Source organism: Vidua macroura, chromosome 1 (assembly GCF_024509145.1).
Source record: "Vidua macroura isolate BioBank_ID:100142 chromosome 1, ASM2450914v1, whole genome shotgun sequence".
Classification (NCBI taxonomy): domain Eukaryota; kingdom Metazoa; phylum Chordata; class Aves; order Passeriformes; family Viduidae; genus Vidua; species Vidua macroura.
The window spans coordinates 105,191,090-105,212,747 of NC_071571.1; the positions used below are offsets into that span (position 1 = coordinate 105,191,090).

At 40.9% G+C, this 21,658-nt stretch overlaps 1 protein-coding gene across 4 annotated transcripts in view; it reads left to right on the forward strand.

Moving 5' to 3' along the window:
• The window catches only part of DLGAP1 (DLG associated protein 1), a 395,614-nt gene that overhangs the window by 328,382 nt on the left and 45,574 nt on the right, over positions 1-21,658 (forward strand). For 3 of the 4 annotated variants that reach the window (XM_053984133.1, XM_053984150.1, XM_053984143.1), the window contains one exon: positions 4,079-4,219. The exons of the other annotated variant lie outside the window; for it this stretch is intronic. In XM_053984133.1, coding sequence (XP_053840108.1) covers positions 4,079-4,219 — 141 coding nt within the window. The remainder of the gene's footprint in view (positions 1-4,078; positions 4,220-21,658) is intronic. 4 annotated transcript variants of the gene reach the window in all.

Sequence of the window (21,658 nt, forward strand, 5' to 3'; positions counted from 1 at the left end):
GTGTTTATTGGTACTGTTTATTGTTCTAGTTAAGCCTGGGTGGCGTTCCTTGAGCTACCACAGTTCACTGCAAAGAGCAACCTGCAGGGCTGTGAGGCATCCTGGATCATCGAAAGTTGAAAGCTGCTTAGGTTGAGAAACCATCAAGATCCCTTTCCTCAGACTCTCAAATTTGGGAAGTTTGTGTTCTGGTTTGTGATTCGTGAGATGTAGGTTATAATCTATAGGAAGGAAGTGCAAAATTGCTTTGATTTTGTCCAAGAATGAGAGTTTCACAGAACTTCGGGAGCAACTTTAAGCCTCTTGTAGTGACAAGATCAGATAACAAGCACAGTGAAACACTCACTCCTGACGCCAGAGAGCTGTGCTGTTCAGCTGGGGTCTGTGTATCCATCATCCCCAGGGCAGCTGCTGTGAGTCAGCAGCTGACCCAGAGCCCAGGACTGATCCCTCCCTCTGCCTGCTCTCATGGCTCAGGAGAGGGGGCATAACATGTCTGTGTAGGACAGCTCAACACAGAGGGGTAAGGATGGGAGAAGGACCTTCCAACAAGGGCAAAACAGTAAAATGCTCCTAGATATCAGGAGTAGAACCAGGATCTGTCCTGCTGACAGAACAGCAGACCCTGCTCTCTGTAAAAAGCAAACCTGGAGAAAATTTTGTGCTTGGTCTTTTAGGGAGTGAGTGAGGCAAAGTGGCTGGGCTTGGGCACACACAATGAGGTGGTCTGATCAGCAGGTTGTGCTGTTGTATCATTGGACGCTGTGCCTCAGCACTCCTCCTAGCTTGCTACAAATTCCTTATGGCAATGTGCACATTTATCAACAAAGAAAAATATTTTCTAAGACCTCTTAAAAGATCTTTCTTTTTGAACTCTTAGGCTCATATTCATCATGTCCCGCAATTAAAGCAGTTTATGTCATTTAGGATATTATATCTGACCTGATGAGACTCCCATTCTAATCATCACATTTTGTCATTATTAGATCATTTAAATCAACATGCTGATCTGGTTAAGTAATTCTAGTCTCAACCTCTACCTCTGATTTAAGGTGGCAATACCTAAAAATATTTAACCTTACAGTAATGAATCTTTGAATAGCCAGTAGCATGTCTGTAAGTGTCCAGGAGCCAGTGCTAGGGGGCTTGATTATTACTGCTGAGGAGGTGAGAATTTTTCTTTTACTAGCTTGTTTTAACAGTCCAGAAGAACATGTTCTTCAATCATTCTAGACAACTAATCTTCATTTTCTGTTTTATAATCCAAATAAAAATGTCATTTTACTTGTTTCCTGTTAACTCTTCCAAACATCTTGTGCCTCTGCCTTGGCCAAACAAACAGTTCGCACACTGTGGTTCTGTTGGACAACTAGAAACTGTTTGCTCATTTTGTTGACCCAGTTCCAGCCAAGCAATAAATGTGGAATACAAAAAATTCCAATTGTCTTGGTCAAAGTCAGAAGAATCAGGTTGTCTGTAATATTTAGTTGCCAGTGCCCAGAAAAATGGGTGTGAATACTTTCCAAAAGAAAAGCTTTAAAGAGCATATGTGATTTTAAGGATTACCATGAGCAAGAGGATTATTATTTGAGAGACAAAGGGAATAAGAGATTACAGCACATTAAAAGAGAGTTGTTTTACATCAAAGGTGTAGGATGGTTACACACTTTGGATAATACAAGGCATTGGCCAGAGAGCCAGACAGCTGGGATTTAGATTGAGCCCTCAAGCTCTTTTAGCTTTTCTGATTTCAGCTCTATATAGCAGTGTCTGAAATATGCAAAGATGTTTGCATTCAGAAGAGAATTAAGCAACAATAATCAGCTTAGAGATTTCTGTTCTGTGATATGCTGAAGAAAAGAGAAAAAATCCAAACATTTAGGTCAAATATAAAAAGCCTCTGGGCTGTTTGGAGTGAGCATCCAGTTGAATGATCACAGGAAGAAATTTCTATTAAACATCCCATCAAAATAGCCTCTTCTCTTTGGCAAAATGCATAACTCAAACATTTAGTGTCTTTCATCTTGTCTTGAGATTTGTTTCCATCATCTGATAGCATCTGAAATCTAAAAAAAAAAAAAAAATTGAGTGTGTACTTAAAAATTATTGTGCAATATATATTTAAGACTAAAAGTTTAGATTTTTCTCATAAATTTTAGATTAAGAAAATTTACAATCACATACATTATTATGGCAATAGATCGATATGGTCTAGCCCAAAGGGCAGGATAATTCTCTTGCATCTCATTTTTCTTCCTCTGCCTGCAGATGTAGCTTGTAACTTACTTGTAGGTCAGATTTGAGCCTCAAAGCTGGGACAGCATTCCTGTAAATACATTTGCAGCTGAATGACAGTTCCACATTGTCTGTCCCAAGAGCTGAGCACAGCAATTCATTAACTCTGAACTATCATCCAGCCATTTGACATATCCCTATGTGTATCCCAACCCTCTGGGGACTGCATTGGTAAGTTCCAGCATTCATCAAATAAAGCATCCAGACACATTGCAATAAGCCTACTGTTCATGTAATTAAATAAATGCAGGGAGCATGTAAATGAGTCTTTGGCAGCATGAGCCCTCGGCAGCAGTGGAGTTCGGCATTCCACTTTTCCCGATGTAATGATGTTCCCGGACTTGAGTGCCCCTGGGGCCGGCCGGTGGAAGCAATGGCCTTTTTTCTGCCCAAAGTGTAAAATACCATCGGTTAAGGAAAGAATGTTTATAGTTCATCTGACAGGGTTTCCTTCCTCTGGCAGGGTTTCCCAGGGCTGTGGCGGAGGCAGTAACAATAGCAGGCAAACACCAGAGGGAGTTATTGTTCTACTGGAGAAGGAGTGCCTCAGGACACAGTGTTTAAAATAGTGTGAGATTTCTACCCAAGGAAAAATGTTCAGGTGACATGACTCCACAAAATGTAAATGGTGAAACCATTAATTCTAATCATGTTTGAAAGAGTTGGTGTTCTTCACCAGTTTTCAGTGCTGATTCCAATGTACTGCTTCTTTGTACCAAGCAGTTGTTGCATAACACCCACTCACCTTCCAGTAATTTTTTAACATCTCTTCACAATACTAGAGCTTTGCAGTTCAGTGTCAAGAGCCAGATGAGCAGGCAATAAGAAGGAACCTTTTTCACTTGTTTATTAAAGGAGTCTTTTCTCCTGGTCCATCCACACAGGCCAATACTCAGTCAGAGTGCCTGTGTCTTGACTGGTAAAGTCCACATACCCTCAGAGTCCTGGTTCCTCAGAGTCCTGCTTGTGGAAAATGACCAGGCTGCAACTATCTCCCCAGCTGACTTAGACTTCCATGGAAGCAAATCTGGATACACCGATAGGAAATAAGCAAGTGGGTTATTTATGTACTGGAAATAAGCTGCCCTTTCAGCAGCTATACCTGCATTTTATGCCTGCTGAAAGTCTGGCTGCCTTCTGCTCATGAAGTTTCAGCTGGCCACGACCAGGAAAAGTGCATCCCCTGGGCTCTCCATAGAGAGGCTCTTGCAACTGCTCAATTTGCAGTAACTGATTGAAAGAAAACACACAGTCAGCCCCAAGGTGAATCTGTGCCAGTATCTTTTAGAAGAACATTTCAGTGAACAAACTGACCCAATTCCATTACACTTCACATAATGCTGGGGCAGGTGGAAAGCTTCTCCAATTCACTGCTGAACTTCCAAGACAAAGGACTAAAGTGGAGAGTCACTGTCTGCTTTTTCCGTGCATGTAATGAATGCTTCTGCTCTGACTGCTTTTAGTTTCTGTTGTTGAAACAGTGCTTAACTTTCCACAGCCATTACACTGTCACCTGTGGAATATGAAGCAAAGATCAGCTCACCTGTCTTTTCAGCAGAAGACTTCAAAGCTCTATTTTCTATTCTCACAAGGGTATTCTGTAAAAATCACCCTTTCATTGATGAATATCAAAGTAAATCCCGGCTGAGCTCAATGTTAAATTGTATACCCCTGGCTTTCACAATGCTGCCAAGGTGAAGGATTCTGCAACAAAACTATTTTTCCTAACAGTTTTATTGCAGGTGTGTAAGATCTAATGGAGATGAGCCTATTCTCTTCTTAGGTGTGTCAGCTTTACAGAGCTCACCAGCACAAAAAGAGGATCTTGGCATTCTTACAGTGGCGAACATAGAAGACGCTTCATACATCCGGGTGGATGACTTGCATTGTCAAGATCTTTTAAAAGATCTGGGCGTTATTAGAGGTGGGTGTTTAATTGTTGATTAATTAAAACAGAACCATACATGAATTATCCAGGCAGTAAACCTTTTTCTTCCGATAGGTAAAAAAGAAGTCTGACAGAACTGGGATCACACTCTTGCCTCAACTACACCAACCTGAATGTAGAGGAGGAGAACTGTATTTATGTATTTAATGATGTAGATAGGCAAAATTCTCAGAAACCTCTATGCAGACTAGATGTTCAAGTAGTTTTGGTTTACAAATCTGTTCAAATATCAGTATCTCTGTGAAGTCAAGTATGATTCCTTGGTTGCAAAATAATTAATTGCTCCTCATTTTGAAAGTAAAAATCAATATAAATAAGTATAAATTCGATACTTCCTACAATATGAAGTAAAAGTTCTTATAAAACCAACTTCAGATTAGAAAAATAAAACTCCCTGCGCTGCTGTCATAGTCAGACCTAAAGTTCGATTTTAGTAGTAGCATGCTGTCTTCAGAAATGATATTGCCATACAGTATCCCTGCTCCTGTTTCAGTTTCTTTCTCCCTCCGACTCTGCTAATACAGGTGTTTTCTGGACCATGCTGTGAATATGGACTTAAATTTTTTTTAAAAAATAAGAAAGAGAGAGAAAGTGGGGGGGGAGAAACTGCTACCAGTGAAGACAAATGCCATCAGATCTTGTCCTTAATACATGCTCTGGAAGGAGCTGAAGTGATCCTTTGTGAACAGCCCATTCACTGGGGGTATTTCCATTACAGACTTTCAAACACATTCGTGTGTCATTTCTCTGTGACTTGCTCACAGCTCCTGAGCAGTGCAAGTGTTTCTTCTGCAACAGCATTGTAGCACTGAAGTGATGGGAAATAACCTTTTTTCTACAGCAGCTTTTATGATGAATCCTGATGTTTGGCCTGGAGAATGTTGGCTTGCTGGGGAATGGATAGAAGCTGCACAGGACTTTGTGGCTGTAGCAACTGTCCTCCATTAAGTACAAATATTCAAAACAAACTGTTTTATAGATCTGAAACACTATGTTGTCATTATCCAAAACATAAAATCATGGTGAATAGCTCTTACGACAAAAGTGCCACAGCAAACATTGGAACTGTCATATTTGTGTAAACCCAAGAGCACTATAAACAGTTAAAATCTGAAATGCCAAGCATGATTTCCATTCAAAACTATTCACTGTGATGATATTACCTTAAAGCTCAAAAGGCCCTGCTAGGCAGGTTGCAGGGACAGCAGAGGAGGCATTTGCAACATGAAGAGTCATTTCTCACTAGGGTCTTTCAGGATCTGGGTCTGTGAAAAGAAATCTTCAATAGTGAGAACAAGGAAAAAAAAGATCAGCTTGCCCTTGGGAAAATATAGCTTGTAGAGCTTATATAGCTGTCCTTTAATAACATATTTTTAGATACCTGTGCTTTTGAATGCCTACTTTAAAGAACACCCACTCTTTGGAGCCCTTTCATGAGGACATCTAATCTATGATAAAAAACTATTTTAGTCACAACAGTGTGTGTGTCCATAAGTCAGACCTCAAACAGGGAGGAGAAGCACTGGATAGTAGTCCCAGTGGCAACACAGAGACTGATTTCCAGGAGTAAAACTCTGAATGACTCTTGCAGCCATCTTTTACATTTTCTTCATTTCTATCTGAAGTTGTTACATCAAGGTATTAAGACACTTCATTTGATGTTTGTGGTCTTCTGAAACTGAAGCCCTTCCACCTCATCTGAAATACAATGTCTATATTTCTGCTACAGCATATTTTCCTTATCTCAGCTGTGTTAAAACCTATTTACCAAGGTAAATCCAAATAATTTACATATTTAAAAACTCATCACTCCTTTGAATCCCCTGAACAGCTTATTCCTCTAATTTCAGTAAAGGATATTTCTTTAGAAATATCTGGATGCCTTCAGAACTTGATGGAACTTTATCACTATTAGCCTGTCATCAAAGTCATCAAAGTGTTTAATCAGTGCCTGCCAATGCTGAGCTGTTAGCATCCACTCCTCCCTTTTACTACAACACCATAGTTTCATTTATGCATCTGAATTTGCATCAGGAAAGTTTCAGAGGCCTCAGCCCGGGATTTGCATGAGGTTACAAACTCAAACCATGCTCAGGTTCATCAGGAGCAGCCCCAGAGCCAGTTCTGTTTTGCCTCTGCTGTGTCCAGTCTAATCACTGTTTCTCACTGGAGCCTGGATCCATGATTGGTCCTTTGGGAACCCAAACTGTGTCTAGCTTCTTTTGCTAAATTGGAGAAGCAAAGGTTTAAGTGGTCCATCCTGAATCCTGTCTTACTTCCACTTTCCGGGATCCTTTGGGAGTATATTTCTAACCCTAGTTCTGCTGTTGGCTACAGAAGAGACAAAATGTAAGCAGGACACACTTTTGTATATAAGTTTAAGGGACCTCTTTATAATAATGTGATGGCACTGTGATGGCAGAAACAATGTCCATTTCCATCAGTCTGTTTTCATTCATCCCTAAAATAGCACACAAAACACACCCACTCCAGAATGTAGTGTGATTCATATGAAAGCCTTGGCCAAGCCTGTACTTGACAGCTCTTGAGCTTTGCTGAGGATTATTTCAGGGGGCAGTCGAGGAGAGAACAACTGAAGACTGAAGCTGTTGGTATACACACAGATGTGTATTCCTGGGCTAACATTTCCCTGCCTGACCTCAGGAAGACTAGATGAAACACAGCACTAGCTGCTGAGTCAGTGAAGCTCTTTGAACTGATAACTGTGGCATGTTCTGTGATGTGGTTTGCCTGGAAACATATTCGTTCCTTTTAAAAATACAAAATACCAAAATGACATCAGTTGTAGTGTGCGTTGAAAAACCTAGGCTGAGATGGCAAGCTGTTTTAGTCCATAAATGATTGCAGATGTTTGGGTGAGGTTGCAAAACACGAGGCTTTTCAAGCGTGTACATTTGGGGAAGGAAGCTAGGGACACATATAAACATGAACATATTTGTTATATATTGCAGCCTGTCAGCTGGTCCCATTTCAGATTGACAATTATTAAAGAAATGCAAAAGTAAGTGGAAACTATGATAGCTGCAATGCATCTGGTTTAGCGAGTGTTTTCTATTTCTGACCCTATAGGCTTTCTTCCCTTTGTCTGATGCCAGTTACATACTAAACACATAGAACTATCAACAGGCTGGAAAAGAGGCCTAGGAGGTATACTGCTGGTTTTTATTATCACCAGATTGCAAAAGCATATAGTCTGAGCTGGTTTTCAAGCAGGCTAAGTCGCAGCTCTATGTCCCAGGAGTCTGCTTTGCAGAGCAAGATCTGGATGGTACCAATTTAGAAAGCTCTCTAAGTTTGTGATGCCCTGTGAGTGAATGAGTCATTTGCCAAGAGTCACAGGCCTGGGAACAGGATAGAAAGAAGAGCTACTAGATGAAGAACTATTGACATTAGGTCTTCCTCCTGATCTTTGAATTTGGGCTGTTTGGCCCTGAGTTCCAGAAGGAAGGTCGAAATGGTTCTTGCTGACACAGACAGCATCAAGAAAGTGAGTGACAACAGCTGTTGGAGGACATGGACACCTTTTTCCCAGCCATAAGAAAAAGCAGATCATCATGTGCCTTCACCTTCAAAAAGCCAATGGCAGGCAAAATCTGTGATGACAAAATTATATTTTTGTGTCACCTCTTTGGGCCAAATTGCAGCCTTTTAATACCTTGCCATGTGATAATTCTAACAAATCCTTCATCTGACTTGTTCAGCCTTACCTTCTATGCAGCTGTGGGCAGAGTGAGGAGGGCCTTGCTGCAGTGTGTTTGCAGTTGTTCTGCAGCATTATCTCTAGCTATGTGTTGAGTTCCTGTAAACCCAGCTACTGACATCTCTGCACTCCTGTGTATATTACTGATGAAAAATTAAAAGTAAAGCTTCAAGTATTAACATAGCAGAAAATCTCATAATTCAGGTCTCTTAAAAATTAAACTGTCAACTACATTTTCAAAGTTATCCTTTTTAGGAAACTGCAACTTCTGCAATGTGCAATTGGAAGATGGATAACAAAATTTCTTTCCTGATCAGTGGTGTTCTTTTCTATTTGACAGACATTTTATTTTAAAGTGTGGGTTTGATATAAGTGTGCCAAAAGTGCTAAAATTGAAGTGCAGAAGGCTAGGGAAGACAATCTGTTTTTTTTATGAACTGTCCAAAACTATTTAGATGTTTTGTTTTTACTCTATGCGTTCAAGAAGCAATGATGCAAATAATTTTTTTTTTTTTTGTTAAGATAAATTAAAATCTACTAAGGAATTACAAAGGATATCACATCAGACTAGTAAGTAATTGCACATAATTGAGACTCACAAGTGAAAAAATGGGTTTCAGGTACATATATTCAAAAAAAAGTCTGTAAATATTGATTGGGTGTGCTAGAAGGCAAAATTTAGCCAGTGATTTCAAAATGTATCGCTGGTATTCTGTTGTTTGTTCTTTTCTCAATACCCCCAACTTCATAAATATGTTTCTGTTTAAAATGTCTTCTCAATGTCTGCAAGGTTCAGTAAAACTTAGCAGTTGTAAGGAGAAAAAAAGCACAAAGTTGTTGCAGGTTCTGTCCACACAAACATCAGCAAACAGCAACTTAGACTGAAACTGGTGGCCCAAGTGGCACCAGAGACTAAGGGTTTCATCAAGAGCAGAATTATTCATAGGAATAACTGAAAAATGTTGGGACAGCTCACATGACTGGAGGATTGTGATGGATGGCTACAGGGCAGGGCAAAACTGGAGGAGTCTTGCTCTTTGTCAAGGGGAAGTTCTGATGCATAGAAGTCAACCACAGCAACTGTGGATGCCCTACAGAATGGCCTTGAGTTAAGATCAGAGAAGTCATCTTCAAGGGGAATGTTTCAGTAGGCAACTTCTACTGACCTCCAAACTAAGACAATATGACCAACAAAGCCATATTTGGGGCACTTAAGCAAGCTGTGGAAGGTTCACAGAACCTGGTTCATGTGGGTGACTTCAGCTGTCCAGGCATTTGTTGGAAGAACAGTACAGCAGCTCACGTTATCCATCAAGTTCCTGGAGTGACTAGGAGGACTTCCTCATACAAATACTCATACCTACTTCCTCATACAAATATTAGAGATGTGCCAAGCAGGAATGAGGCACTGCTGGATTCACAAACCAAGGAAACCTGCTTTGAAATAACTTGGTCAGTGATAGCCTCAGCTATAGTGGTCACAGTGTTGTGGAGTTTGGGATTCAGCTGGGCATGCTGAAGGTTAGTACGAAACCAAAGGTTTTACACCTTAATAGAGCAAATTTCAGCTCACTCAAAGCTCAGGTGGCACGTGGGAAGGGAGGGTGGTAGTGTCCTCTGGAAACTTCCATGGAGTATAAACATGCAAACAGGCTGGAAAGCATCCAGAGAAGAGAAACAAGGATAATCAAAGGACTTGAAAGTCTGCCATATGAGGAAAGGATTGGGTTTGTTTGCCCTTGAGAAAAGAAGGCTTAGGGGAGACCTAATCTTGCAGGGCACCCTGTCTGAGAGAAGCTGCCACTGCCATGCAAATAACATTAATGCAAAGCAACAAGTACCTGAGAGCAAGATGGAAGCATTATTGAGGTAACAGAATGCTTGGTTGCATTAACTTTGTGGCACCTTGCAAGCTACTGATTCAGTACTCCCAGTGTCTTGCAAGGCTGTACTCTCAGTAGTGATGGTGAGCATCAAAAGGAAGGGGAGATGACAGTGTAAAAGCTGTTGTGCTGCAAAGAAGATAAAGTGAATTTTTGGTTACATCATGCAAAAGCATACGATTCTGCTTCAAATAATGTAACATGTTTCTGTGCTTCATGTGATGAGACTTTCACATTCTGGCTGGTTCTGAAGTAAGGTATAAGCCTGGGTCATGTCCAAGCAGAATTTACCTGCAGTGATGGCAATAGCATGTTACACCAGCAAGGATAAAGCCATGCTGGTGCTGGAGAAAATTCTCTATACTCTGGTTGTTTTGGTCTGAGGGCTGAGGAGCATGGCTGCCTTCATGTTCTCCTTTCTTGGGCAGCAGCACATATCAAGGAGGCTGACCTCCACATCACTCTAAACTGAACATTGTTGGCAATTACAGCTCATTCTTTAGTAAATGCCATCTTGATGACATTATTTGAGGTATTGGTCTAGAAGCTGTGTTAGGTCTGGAATCTGTATTCCTATTTAAATCTCCCAGTCACAAGACATAATGGCACGTAGACATTTGGAGAAGAGTTTGCTTGGCCAAGGTGCCATGCAGCAGATGTAGTTCCTCTGTAAAATCAGGGGGTTTGCTTAATCCCTCTGTATGCCAGAAGGGGTTTTATGAGGCTTTGCCTCATAAAGATGTATCTTACTGCCATAAGATATAATCCAGAGTACCTCATGGGTTTTTTTCTCCTTTTTGTTCTGCCTTGGACAAGAAGATAATTTCAGATTGAGGCATCTGTAGCATATGTTTTCTGCAGAGCTAGTAATAATAGAAACGTTTCAGTGAGGTCCCTGTACGAGTTACGTCAGTTGTTTTTTGACTGGGCAATCAGAGAGGAGCTAGCAAGGAAGCCTGCTGTCAGTGCTGGAGAAAGGATGTAGGTCCTGGCAGCAAGCCCAGCCCGCTCAGCAGATCAAAGGCTCTTCCCTTGGCTCCCACAGCAGCCGGAAAAGCAGCTGCCCAGTACCCTTTCAGCATCCTTCATTCCTTTCTCCTCTGCCAGCAAATAACTTCTTTTTGCTCCCCACCTCAGCAATAGTCCCTTTTTTTCCCCCTTGGTATCTGCCAAGCAAGGTCCTTTTATGGAAAGTGCTTGTGTTTACTACCTGAAGATCTCAGGGCCAGCCAGTGGGAACGCACTGGGAATAGTCTGGTTCTTACATGCTCCTCCCTTCCCCCAGATATGCTCCCAGCTGAGACTTTAACCTGGAAGATGAGGCAAAGCTGAAAGGAACAAGCCATGGCTCTAAACCACATGCCATTTTCCAAGCCAGCCTGATGGAAGATTTGAATTTGGAAAAGTACTTTTTGTGCCAAAATAGTATAACAGCCACGCTTTGAAACTCTTCCCACTCACCTCCCAGAAAAATAAATAATGTGGGTTTTTTGTGGGCTTCTTCGTGGTGGTTTTTCCTTTTTAAATACATGACTGCCTTCCTCCAAAGCTGTTGCTTGTCAGTGCTGCTCCTGGCTGTCCCTGTTAACTGGTTCCTGATGGGAATTTGTCCGCCATGAAAGGAGAGTCAAGCAGACATGTCAGAGAACTGCAGACTCTGCAAGAAGAATACTGTGCTATTACACTGCTGTTTCTGCTTCAGTTACACTATGGGTTGGCTGATGGGAGCCTTTAAAAACAGCAGCACTGAGCTTCAAAGGCTCATGCAGCCCTTACATACCAAATTACTGCTAAATAGGGGATGAAAGCCTGACCCTTGAGTGCCCCGCTGGCAGTGCCTGCATCACTAGCACCTTTTCTCCTCCCTGGTTTTGAGACTTGATCAGCCCAGTAGTGCTAGGTGGATAAGCTGTCCTGCACGAGTCTGCTAAAGGTTTTGAAAACATTTTTGTAGTTGCTTTTGTAAGCAGTGTGAGGCACTCCAGCCTGCAGTCACAGCTGCACTGTGGATACGAAGTTTTCCTTGCTCAGTAAGCAAGGAAAGTAAGCTCAGAGCTTGGGTTTGCTGACTAATTTTCTGCCGTCATCAAGATTAGTATGGGAGCAAAATCTTAAAAGGTCTTTGTTCCCAATGTGAGTTTCTAATGGCTATTAAAACTGTGAGTGTTTGGGAACTCCTCTGGGGAGCTCTTCTCCCTGTGTTCACACACTGCTAATAACACCTTCATATGGGTTTGCCTGCTACAAATTGCCAGTAATTAATAATATTCTATATAGAAGCATCAGAAACAGTTAATGCAGGGCCCAGGCTGGCCCAGTGCCTAGCCCAGATACTTGGTAGACAAGTTTTTCTTTGCCTCAGTTTCTCCTTCAGTAAAATCAAGAGAATGTGAGACTTAGTAATGCTTGTCAAATGCTTATGGGTGGGTGGTGGAAACCATTGGAAGTGACAGGTGCAGAAGCATAACAGGTTATTTTCCATAGCTTTCCTTATTATACCTGATGCTTTTTTAATGGAATCTAATTTTCTAACTCATCTTTTGCATAAATATGCCGTATTAGACAGTAGTGGCACTGTGGGGAAAGTTGGAATAAGTGGAGAGAGTGAACTTCAGGATCATTATCACCAGAAATACATATCATTGTTTATTATCATACCTCTGATGAGGTACAATTATCCCTGTAAATTTTTTTCTCATTGTTGTCCTTAATTGTTATTCTCCTTCTATCTCCTACCACTGTTTCTTTATTATATGTACTGCAAAACTCCTCATGGGTCCAGTAAAGCACCAGTATCACAAAAAAGCAGTAGAGCCCCTTGAGCATGTGCAGACTTTTCTTTCTATCTCCATTTTTCCGTCTTCTCTGCCTTTATTGGCATCTTCCCGCTTGCTTCTTCTTTCCTCCTTGTGAGTCTGGTTTCCTCTTTACTACGGCTGAAACAAATAATTTTGATGAAACAAATATAAAGAAGGAGGGCAAAACACTCTCTTGTGTTTTGTTTAGTAGTGAAACATGCAGCATTATAAAATACCAAAGCTCCAATGACTCTGTAGGAAAATTCAGGTAACAAGTAAAACATAGGGATACCCAGAGTTAATATGTGGATGCACCAGGCAGGATTCAATTGAAGACCATGATGTGTCTTTTTATCCCAGGAGGGATATGAGATAGTCATAGGCCCTAGACTTCAACAGTTTTTAGAATTCTGGGAAATTAATCATTACAGTAAGTTTTTAAAGGATTTCAAGGAATGGGTGAAGAAAGTAATTTGTCTTGAAAGGACAGCTCAGCGCTTTCCTGATTTTTTTACTGCCCGGTAAATCATTTATCAGGGAAAACTTCCAGAAAACTCCCACACAGACTATGCTAGACAGAGTCTCCCAAAAGTAATATTACTCCTTCTTTATGCTTTCCAGACCTAAAAAAAGAGAGGCTGTAATACCAGGGTGGTACAGGCCCCTGCTTGATTGTGTGAGGTCTTGGAAGCTTCCCTTTTCTGAAATATCTAATGAATTGTTCAGGACTATTTCAGGATGTTCATTTCTCACTTAACCTTGTTTTTATGTGTTTTGTTTCTGTGATACCTGACACAAAATTCAAAATAGCACCACAGTGTGAGATCTTTTCTCTTTTGAATTATTAAAATGGAATATAAGCTTTATTTTTTCCCCAATAATTGTTCTGGTTGATTTCCCTAGCTTAGAGCAGAGGCGTGGTTTGGAAGGCCCAGATTTTAAAATATTAGGAGAAAGGGGGGAAAAAAAGCAAAAAGGAGGAATTTCTCCCTGCACATCAGAGGCTCCCAGAAAATCTGGGATCACATACAAGACTTCTGCAAGGATACATTTTAACTTGTGTTCATCAGTTATGAGGTTTCCTTTGGTCTAAAATATCCCAAACTATTCACTGTCATTTGTATGCAGCATCAACTCTAAATCTGGAGTAACAATAATGAGGTATTAAAAAGGAATTTCTCTCTATTTATATTTTGAGTTTCAAACAATTTGGTTACAATTGATTTATTACAGGAATATTAATTTAATTCAGGGACCAGAGCTTTGAGAGCTTTCTAACAAAATGTTAAGATTGGCAATACAAATGGGACTATGAAGAATAATGGATAATTTCTATTATTGTTTTCTCCACGGCCATGACCGTTTTCCCATCATAGATGTTAGCACATTGTGAAAGGGAATAGTATAAGAGGCTCAAGGTATAACTTTGTGTTAATTTTCAGCATGAAAAACAAAAGCAGGTGTTGAAAAAGTAAATAAAAAGTATATGCACAGAGAAAGTAGCTATACATGCAAGAGAAATGTACCTTTTTATTATTACTATTATTTGCACCTAGCATGAACTGGTAGATTTTAATAAAGCTCCTTCATCCTAATTATGTAATTAGCCACTCTTCCTGTGGGCTGTGAGAAACCTGGAGAAACTGAAAAGAGGAGAAACAATGGGGTAGGTGGAGATTATAGCGAGAGAAGGGGCTGAAGTGAGAAAGAAGTAATCCAGGGGAAAATAGGCTTCATCTGCTATGTTTCTCATGGAAAAATTGTCCTCACCCTTGCCAGCTTTGAAACTTGGAGGCTTTAATTGTGGACTCAAAATAAGAAACCTGTGGTTTTCTCATTCAGATGGGCTCTGTCTGCCTAACCGCAACATCTGTGAAGCAACTATGGTGTTCTAAGCTCTCCCAAACCTAGAATTTTACAACTAATTATCTGGAAGAGCCTCTTGAAGCAAAGTGACAAGGGCCTGTAAAAAATGCTCTGCAACATGTAATTCACGAGCATTAAAAATCCCCCTCCTCCCCCCACCCCCATACCTATCCATACCCTGGGTCACCAAGAAAATTTGATTCCCCTCACCCCAGACAGCATTTACCGGGCACACAGACCTGCTCCTTGTGCCCTAACTCATCTCTGCTCTAGGACTGTGTCTGTCTCTTCTGCCTCCGTGTCTCAGGAAGACAGCGTTAGCTGTTTGCCAGCATTAAAGCAAACATGGCTGCAAAATCCCTTCCACACAGCAGCTATTTCGAACAAGCTGCTGGGAAGGAATTTCTGCTAAAAACAGAGGAGAAGAAAGAGCTGGTATCTCAGAATACTTTCCTCATTGCAGCAGTCAATTGAGGAGGAATGTCAGGAGAGAACAACATAGTGCTGTTCTCAGGTGATGTGGGGTAAGGGGAAGAGGGCAGGAGGCACTGAAATGTGTTATAAAGGAGAGAAGGAAACATCCACACAAAGAAGAGAAGCTAATGTGCCTTCAAAGTACATTTAACGTGGAATTGCTGACATGTCATCACAAGCAGCAGCACAGAGCTATTACATGGGTCACTGCAGGGACAGGGTTACCATGCCCTTCTGTAATCCTGTTGGATTTATTTTCTATTTAACTTTGCTGTTGAATTCCACCTTGTATAATGCTTGGTTTAGGAATAAGTGCTACAGCATACCATTTTTTTAAATTCTCACCTGGCAATAGGACTTGTAACCCCAACTCCCCTCATATAATTTTTGTCTGAAAAGTAATGTAAAGTCTCTTTGAATAGTATCCATTGCTCTTCACAGGTGTTTTTAATTGGAAATTCAAAGAGAACTTTTCATTTCTCAGATACTCATGTTGTTTTTGCAGGTACTTTACAAAAGTCTCCATTAAAAAATAAACAGTAAGAGTCGGGTGTGATGAAAATTGCTCAGCCACAAACCATCAACACTGAATATAGTAAGATACAGTTGAAGTGAGTTGCTTAACAAGTGCTAAAATCTGACCAAGTTCCATAAGAGGTGTTCTAGAATGATGCTGCATGTAACAAAAAATACCAAAATTCTTTTTCCAAGCTTTGTGAATAGTAAAAGAGGTGACTATGTTCATTATTGGTTACAAACACTTTTAATCCAAGTTTCTATGATCCAAAACACAGAACCATCATCCTTCTTCTTTTCTACAAAAAAAACCCACATGGTTTTAGAAACAAGCGAAAAGAAAACAAAAAGCAGCAGTACCTCCTCTAACATGGTACTGATGTCAGAAAACTTGTAGCAAAAAAAACAAATATAACACCTTCCAGTTCTCATAGCTGGATTTTGGTATGGATATGGTGGGAGGGTGTTGAGACAAGGTCAGGGTCTAAACTGTATGTGCTCCAAGCATTTGCACGGAAACTGGTGAGCCCTGGTTTGCCTGGGATCCTAGGAAACAAGACTTCCTAGGGATGTTTCCATTGAAGGAACACTCAGCATCATCAGGTCAACAGCTGCCTTTGTTGAGGACACCTGCCCAGCAGCAGTCACTAAGTCCATCCATAATTTCCCCTTTGGTGGTAGTATGAAGAATATCCCAAAAACACCCGTGCCTGAGCTCTGCCTCCCTTGTCTGGGTCACTTGTGCATGAGGTTACAACCTTGAGCTATGCAGGTGGTTCTTAGGACACACACCCTGAGCGAAACTCACCAACAACAACTCATTAAGCACAGAAGCGATAGATTCATGTATTTGACAGTGGTGGCCTTGTATCAATTCAGAGTTTATATACTTCGTCAGAATTCCTCTTATTAATTTTGAAAGTAGTAGAAGTAATGGATATTTCTTCCTGCTTGTTGATAAATACATTGAAGCCCGTGAACAAAATCCAGACAAAATGTTGCTTGGGGCAGAAGCCATTATATTTGAAGAAGTCCTTGGCATCTTCTGGAACAGAAGCTATCTTGCTATTTTCCTTTTTTTTTTTTTATTTTTAATGTATCAGACTCATGAAAGCAAGGATCTATTTACAAACCTATCTGAACAAATAGCTCTGAAGACAAAAGGTAATTGCATAATAATTGCCACTGTGGTAGCAACAAAAATTTAATTATTAATGGTAAGACTTCATCTCTACCGCTTTTGCAGACTAATATGCCTTGTGGGATAGGGAATGTGCTTCATTAGGGGCTTCTCTTAAAAAACAAATGCAAACCATATGCACGTTCAGCTCAAGGTCTTTACCTCAGAAATAATTATGTCCATAGCTACGCACTGCCTGTTAGCTAAATGTCATTCAAGGTCTTCCTTGTAATATTAGAAGCATGAGTAATACCAGATTAACCAAGTTCCTGAAGAGTATTTTGAGGGCTATTCTTTAAAGCAAATTAGATTATGGGACATTGCTCAAGGCAGAGAGGGGACACTGGAAACCTTAAGGAATGAAGCAGTCCTCTTGATATTTACTGCAGGATTCTCTGTGTTTTGTTAGGCACAGGACTTGTGCATGTGAATAAGAGCCACATGTACATGAAGAGTGAGTAAAAAAAATGAAATTTGGGGAAAATTAGTTCAAATGGTGCCTCCACATTTGTGATCTCCAAGGTCAAGGGTAGCAAGTGCACAGGCTGAGGTCCAAAGTTCCAATGAGACACAGAGAGGGATCACAATATTCAGAAATACAGCCTCTTATTTGGCAGGAAACAAAATACAGAAGCATAAGTGTGTAAGCATATGTATTGTGTATTGTCCTTAAATACAGCTGCTGGTAAAAAGGGATTCTGCCATAAAGAGAGAGCCATATCTCTACTCAGTTCTTTGGCAATTTAGCTACTCTCTGTTTCATCAAATAGAAGAGATTTTCCCCCTGACAAGGGGTTCCCTCAGACCTGGGGACATTAACCAATTGCAATTTAAAGAAACTTAAGAGTTGGCATGAATGTGTAAAGACAAAAGGAAAAGAGTGTGAGGGACCAGCATGTGTGTGAGAGAGAGAGAGGGAGAGCTGCTCTTTCTTGTAGGAGTTAAGCTGGGAAATGATAGCAGTCCTTAGGTATTGTGGTCAGTGAAGCCCAGTGTTGGGTCTGGACCTGCTAGTTTAACTCTTGCAGTGTCAGATCTGACCTTCTGATGGCAGCCATATGGCCTTGAGTCTGTGAAGTGGCACAAAGCTGGCAGCTCTGCCTTGCAGTGTCGCAGTATGACATCACTCTACGTACAGGGCAAGACTGAGTGGTCCTCAGAGGGACAGCAGTGTGTTATGCATCACAAGCTGCTTAGTGTCCTGCCACAGTGACCCTCCAATTCCCAGAAAAGCACCTGCTCATGGCTGGTCAGTGGGGCTATGGATGTGCTGGAAAAATCACGGTGCGTTCCTACTACACGATATACATGTACACAGTCACATATCTGGATCTATTTCTTTTCAGTTTATACCTGTCTAGCTCTGTTGACCTTGGTGGATTTATCCAGGTGTATGTCAGCCCAGAATCAAAGCCTCTGCTCTGTCAGTGAAAAGGGAGTCAGAAGCTGGGCTGGTGTGCTAAACACAACACATGATTACTAGGAGAAATGACTTGGCAGGAGTTGAAGCACCAGACATACAGAAAATGTTTGCTTTGAAATTCCAGAGACTTGACTGTCCCTTTGGTTTTTTGGAATGCTTTGATTTAGTCATGTGGGGTGGGAGCTGGCTGTAACCTTGCAAGGGCACTAGGAACAGTACCTCTTGTGCAGCTACAGGAGATGTGAAGGGAATTAACTGTCAGCAAGCTTCAGGGAGACAGCAGATGTATATGTGGTTAAGAGAAGTTTGGCTGGCTTGTAAAATTTATTTCCACCACAAGATCAAAAGTGTATAAAATATGTAATCCTTGGATGTGTAATGTATAACAGGACATAGCAGTGTAAGTGAGGGAAGAGCGAATCCATTGCATGCAAAAGGCTGAACAGTTTCACTCTTAATTACTTGAGAGCAGGAAAAAGGAAGGCTCCTGCAGTTTCCGTGATTACAAATTACACATGCCCACAAGGAACTCAGGATTTGGTGCATTTTAATAATCCATTTCATTATTCATTTTCAGAAGTAAACATTCCAAGCCAACTCTGCTTGCTTTTGGGTGCAATTTACAGGACAGCCCTTGCATCAGCAGAATGAACCATTGACGCAAACCTCCTTGCTGTACTTGAGTGCTCGCCTGATTTACTCACACGCTCCTCAGTTAAAGGTAGCTTACGTACATTTTCTGCTTCTGCTTCTGTCACTAGCTCAAGTGTGAGTGTAGATGGTGCTCCCCCCAAAATATTTCAGTGTCAAAAAAGCAGAAGTGGGACAGGATGCTGTTCCCATATTGCCAGGGGCTCCTGCTAGACTCCTAACCCATTACATATCCAGGACCAAAGCCTGCATTCCTGGTGTACACACTGGACATTGTTACAAGGTTTGCACAAGAGGAGAGAAAAAAAACACCTGGCTAAAATTTCCTCACAATACCTTCAGTAATTCAGCCCTCTTCTGTAGCTTTTGTATATTATTAATAAGTGGTTCCATTTCTTTTACATTGTTACACTGGCATTTTTTTCCTAGGATTATAATAAAAGTAGGATGGGGGGGAAGAAACACTGATTACACACTTTAAAAGTGGATGTGACAAAAACAAGGAAAAATTATTACTGCTTTAAAAATGTGCTTCTGTTCCACCTTCTTAATAACCCAACTATGGAGAAATATTCTGATTAGATTTTTTTAAAGTATGTGTTCCCACTGAGAAAGCAGCTGATTTGTTCTGATTTGCCTTAGTCTTTGAGAATAGTCACATGCGTAAACCTCACAGATGATCTCTGATGATCAAATTGGAGGGCACAAGAAACATGCTGACCAGGGAACCAGACTACTCATGAAAACTAGATTTTGTCTGTATGGGACCTCTTATCTGATATAACTCATTTGATGACTAGGAGACTTTTACTGAAGCGAGTTTTGCTGGAAAAAAAGAGTAGGTAGGTTATAATCATTGTTGACTTCTTGACTCTAGGCTTGCTAGTGAGGCATCTGCCCATGCTTTTGAATCTCCTTTGACTGAGGTTTGGTTTTTTTACCAGGCATCCTAGGAAGGTGGTTGATGCCCCATCTCTTGTCAGCATTTAAGAGGCATTTCGGCAATGCCCTTAATAATTTGCTTTAACTTCTCAGCCCTGAAATGGTAAGGCAGTTGGACTAGATGATTGTTTTAGAACCTTTCCAACCAAAATATTCTATTCTATTCTATTCTATTCTATTCTATTCTATTCTATTCTATTCTATTCTTTGTCATTCTGTTTATTAACATTGCACTTCACTATAAGGTTATGTTGAGCCCTTGGGTGAATAAATCCTACTTTTAGAGCACAACTCTTGTGAAAAGCAGCTGAGGGAGCTGGGGTTGCTTAGCCTGGGGAAAAGGAGGCTCATGGGAGACCTTATTGCTCTCTGCAAGTGACTGAAAGTAGGTTATAATGAGGCTCATCTCCCAGGTAATAACAGGAAGGACAAGAGGAGGTGGCCACAAGTTGTGCCAGTGGAGGTTTCTATTAGACATTACAAATTTTTTCTCTGCTTAAAGAGTAGTCGGGCATTGGAATAAGCTGCCCAAGGAAGTGGTGGAATCACCATCCCTGGAAATGTTCACAAGACATGTGGATGTGGCATTTGGGTATATGATTTAGTGATGGACTTGGCAGTGCTGGGTTAATGGAAGTGATGATCTCAGAGGTCTTTTCTAACCTTAACAATTCCATGGTTCAAAGAAAAGGTCTTAAACTGGGTTAGAAGGTGGGATAGGAGTTATAAGAAGCTGATTGCTTTCAAGAATTTGGATTTTAAGGAATGAAAGATAATTTTATTTTAATTGAATATTGACAGTTTCTTTATGGTGAGTTCAGTTGCCCTAGGTGTGTCGCTGAGAACACTGCAAGCCCTCTGATGATGAGTGCTGCAAACAGCACAGTCAAACATGTCCGCAGCAGACGGGGAAATTGCATTTCATACATAATTCACAATGTGCTACAGCGATTCCATAAGGTCAATATCTATTGTTAACTTGGTGGAAATCAGAGAGAAAAGAAACAAGCATCTGTTCTCCTGATCTTAGAAAGAGCTGTCTACAAACTGCTGATTTCCACTGCACAGCACTACACAAACAGCAAAGAGCTCTTCTTTGTATAGACAAGCAGTGCATCTGAGACAGATAAACTCTGAGGGTAGAATAGTATCTTTTTGTCTCCAGATTTTCATCTCCACAAAATGGGGAAAAGAGACTAAATATAAACAGGGGAAACTTTGTGCAGCAACACGCTGAAGTTGTTTAGCAGTGGGATTCCTCTTGCCTAATTTGCCATCCAAAATTAGTCATCTGGGCTTGATGTTCTGTAAAGGGAGAGAGGCTGACTTTGCCAAAGGGTTGTTCATCCCCTTCAAATATACCTCTTATAAGGTGGGTGGGATAAGTTACTTGACAGAATGCCTGTGGTTTCCAGGTATTTATAGCCATTTATACAGGTTCTCTTAGATTTTTCCTCTTTTTGTTTTCTGGATATATTTGCTAAGTGGAATGTGAGTGTGCTTTGTATTTGTTTCGTATTTCCTTTTTCAGCAAGGAACTGAAATTATCCAGACTGAAACTGCTCAGCATACAGAAGCTAAGTCATAACTGGGATTTTCAGACAGACAGTACTGCGGCAGGACATAAACAGCATGTTGGAAAACTTCGGGCATTTTGTGCATACTCTGTGCATTGAATAAGCACTTAGACAGGGACTTTATCCTTCTGGACAATGAGGGTGACATTTACTGTGTTACTATAGAAAGCAAAACAGCAGAGGCACAAGAGGTCAGTGATCAAACGATGCATTGAACTCCAAAGCAAAAATATGGTGTCCTGAGATTCTGTAGGAAAGGAGGAATTCAGCTGCAATCACACCAGTTTTGGGAGGGCAGTGAGGCTCGGAAGGAGCATCTGCAATGTGAGGCTGGGCTGGGGAAGGGGTGGAAAGCTTGGAGAGAGACCACAGTAGAAAACACAG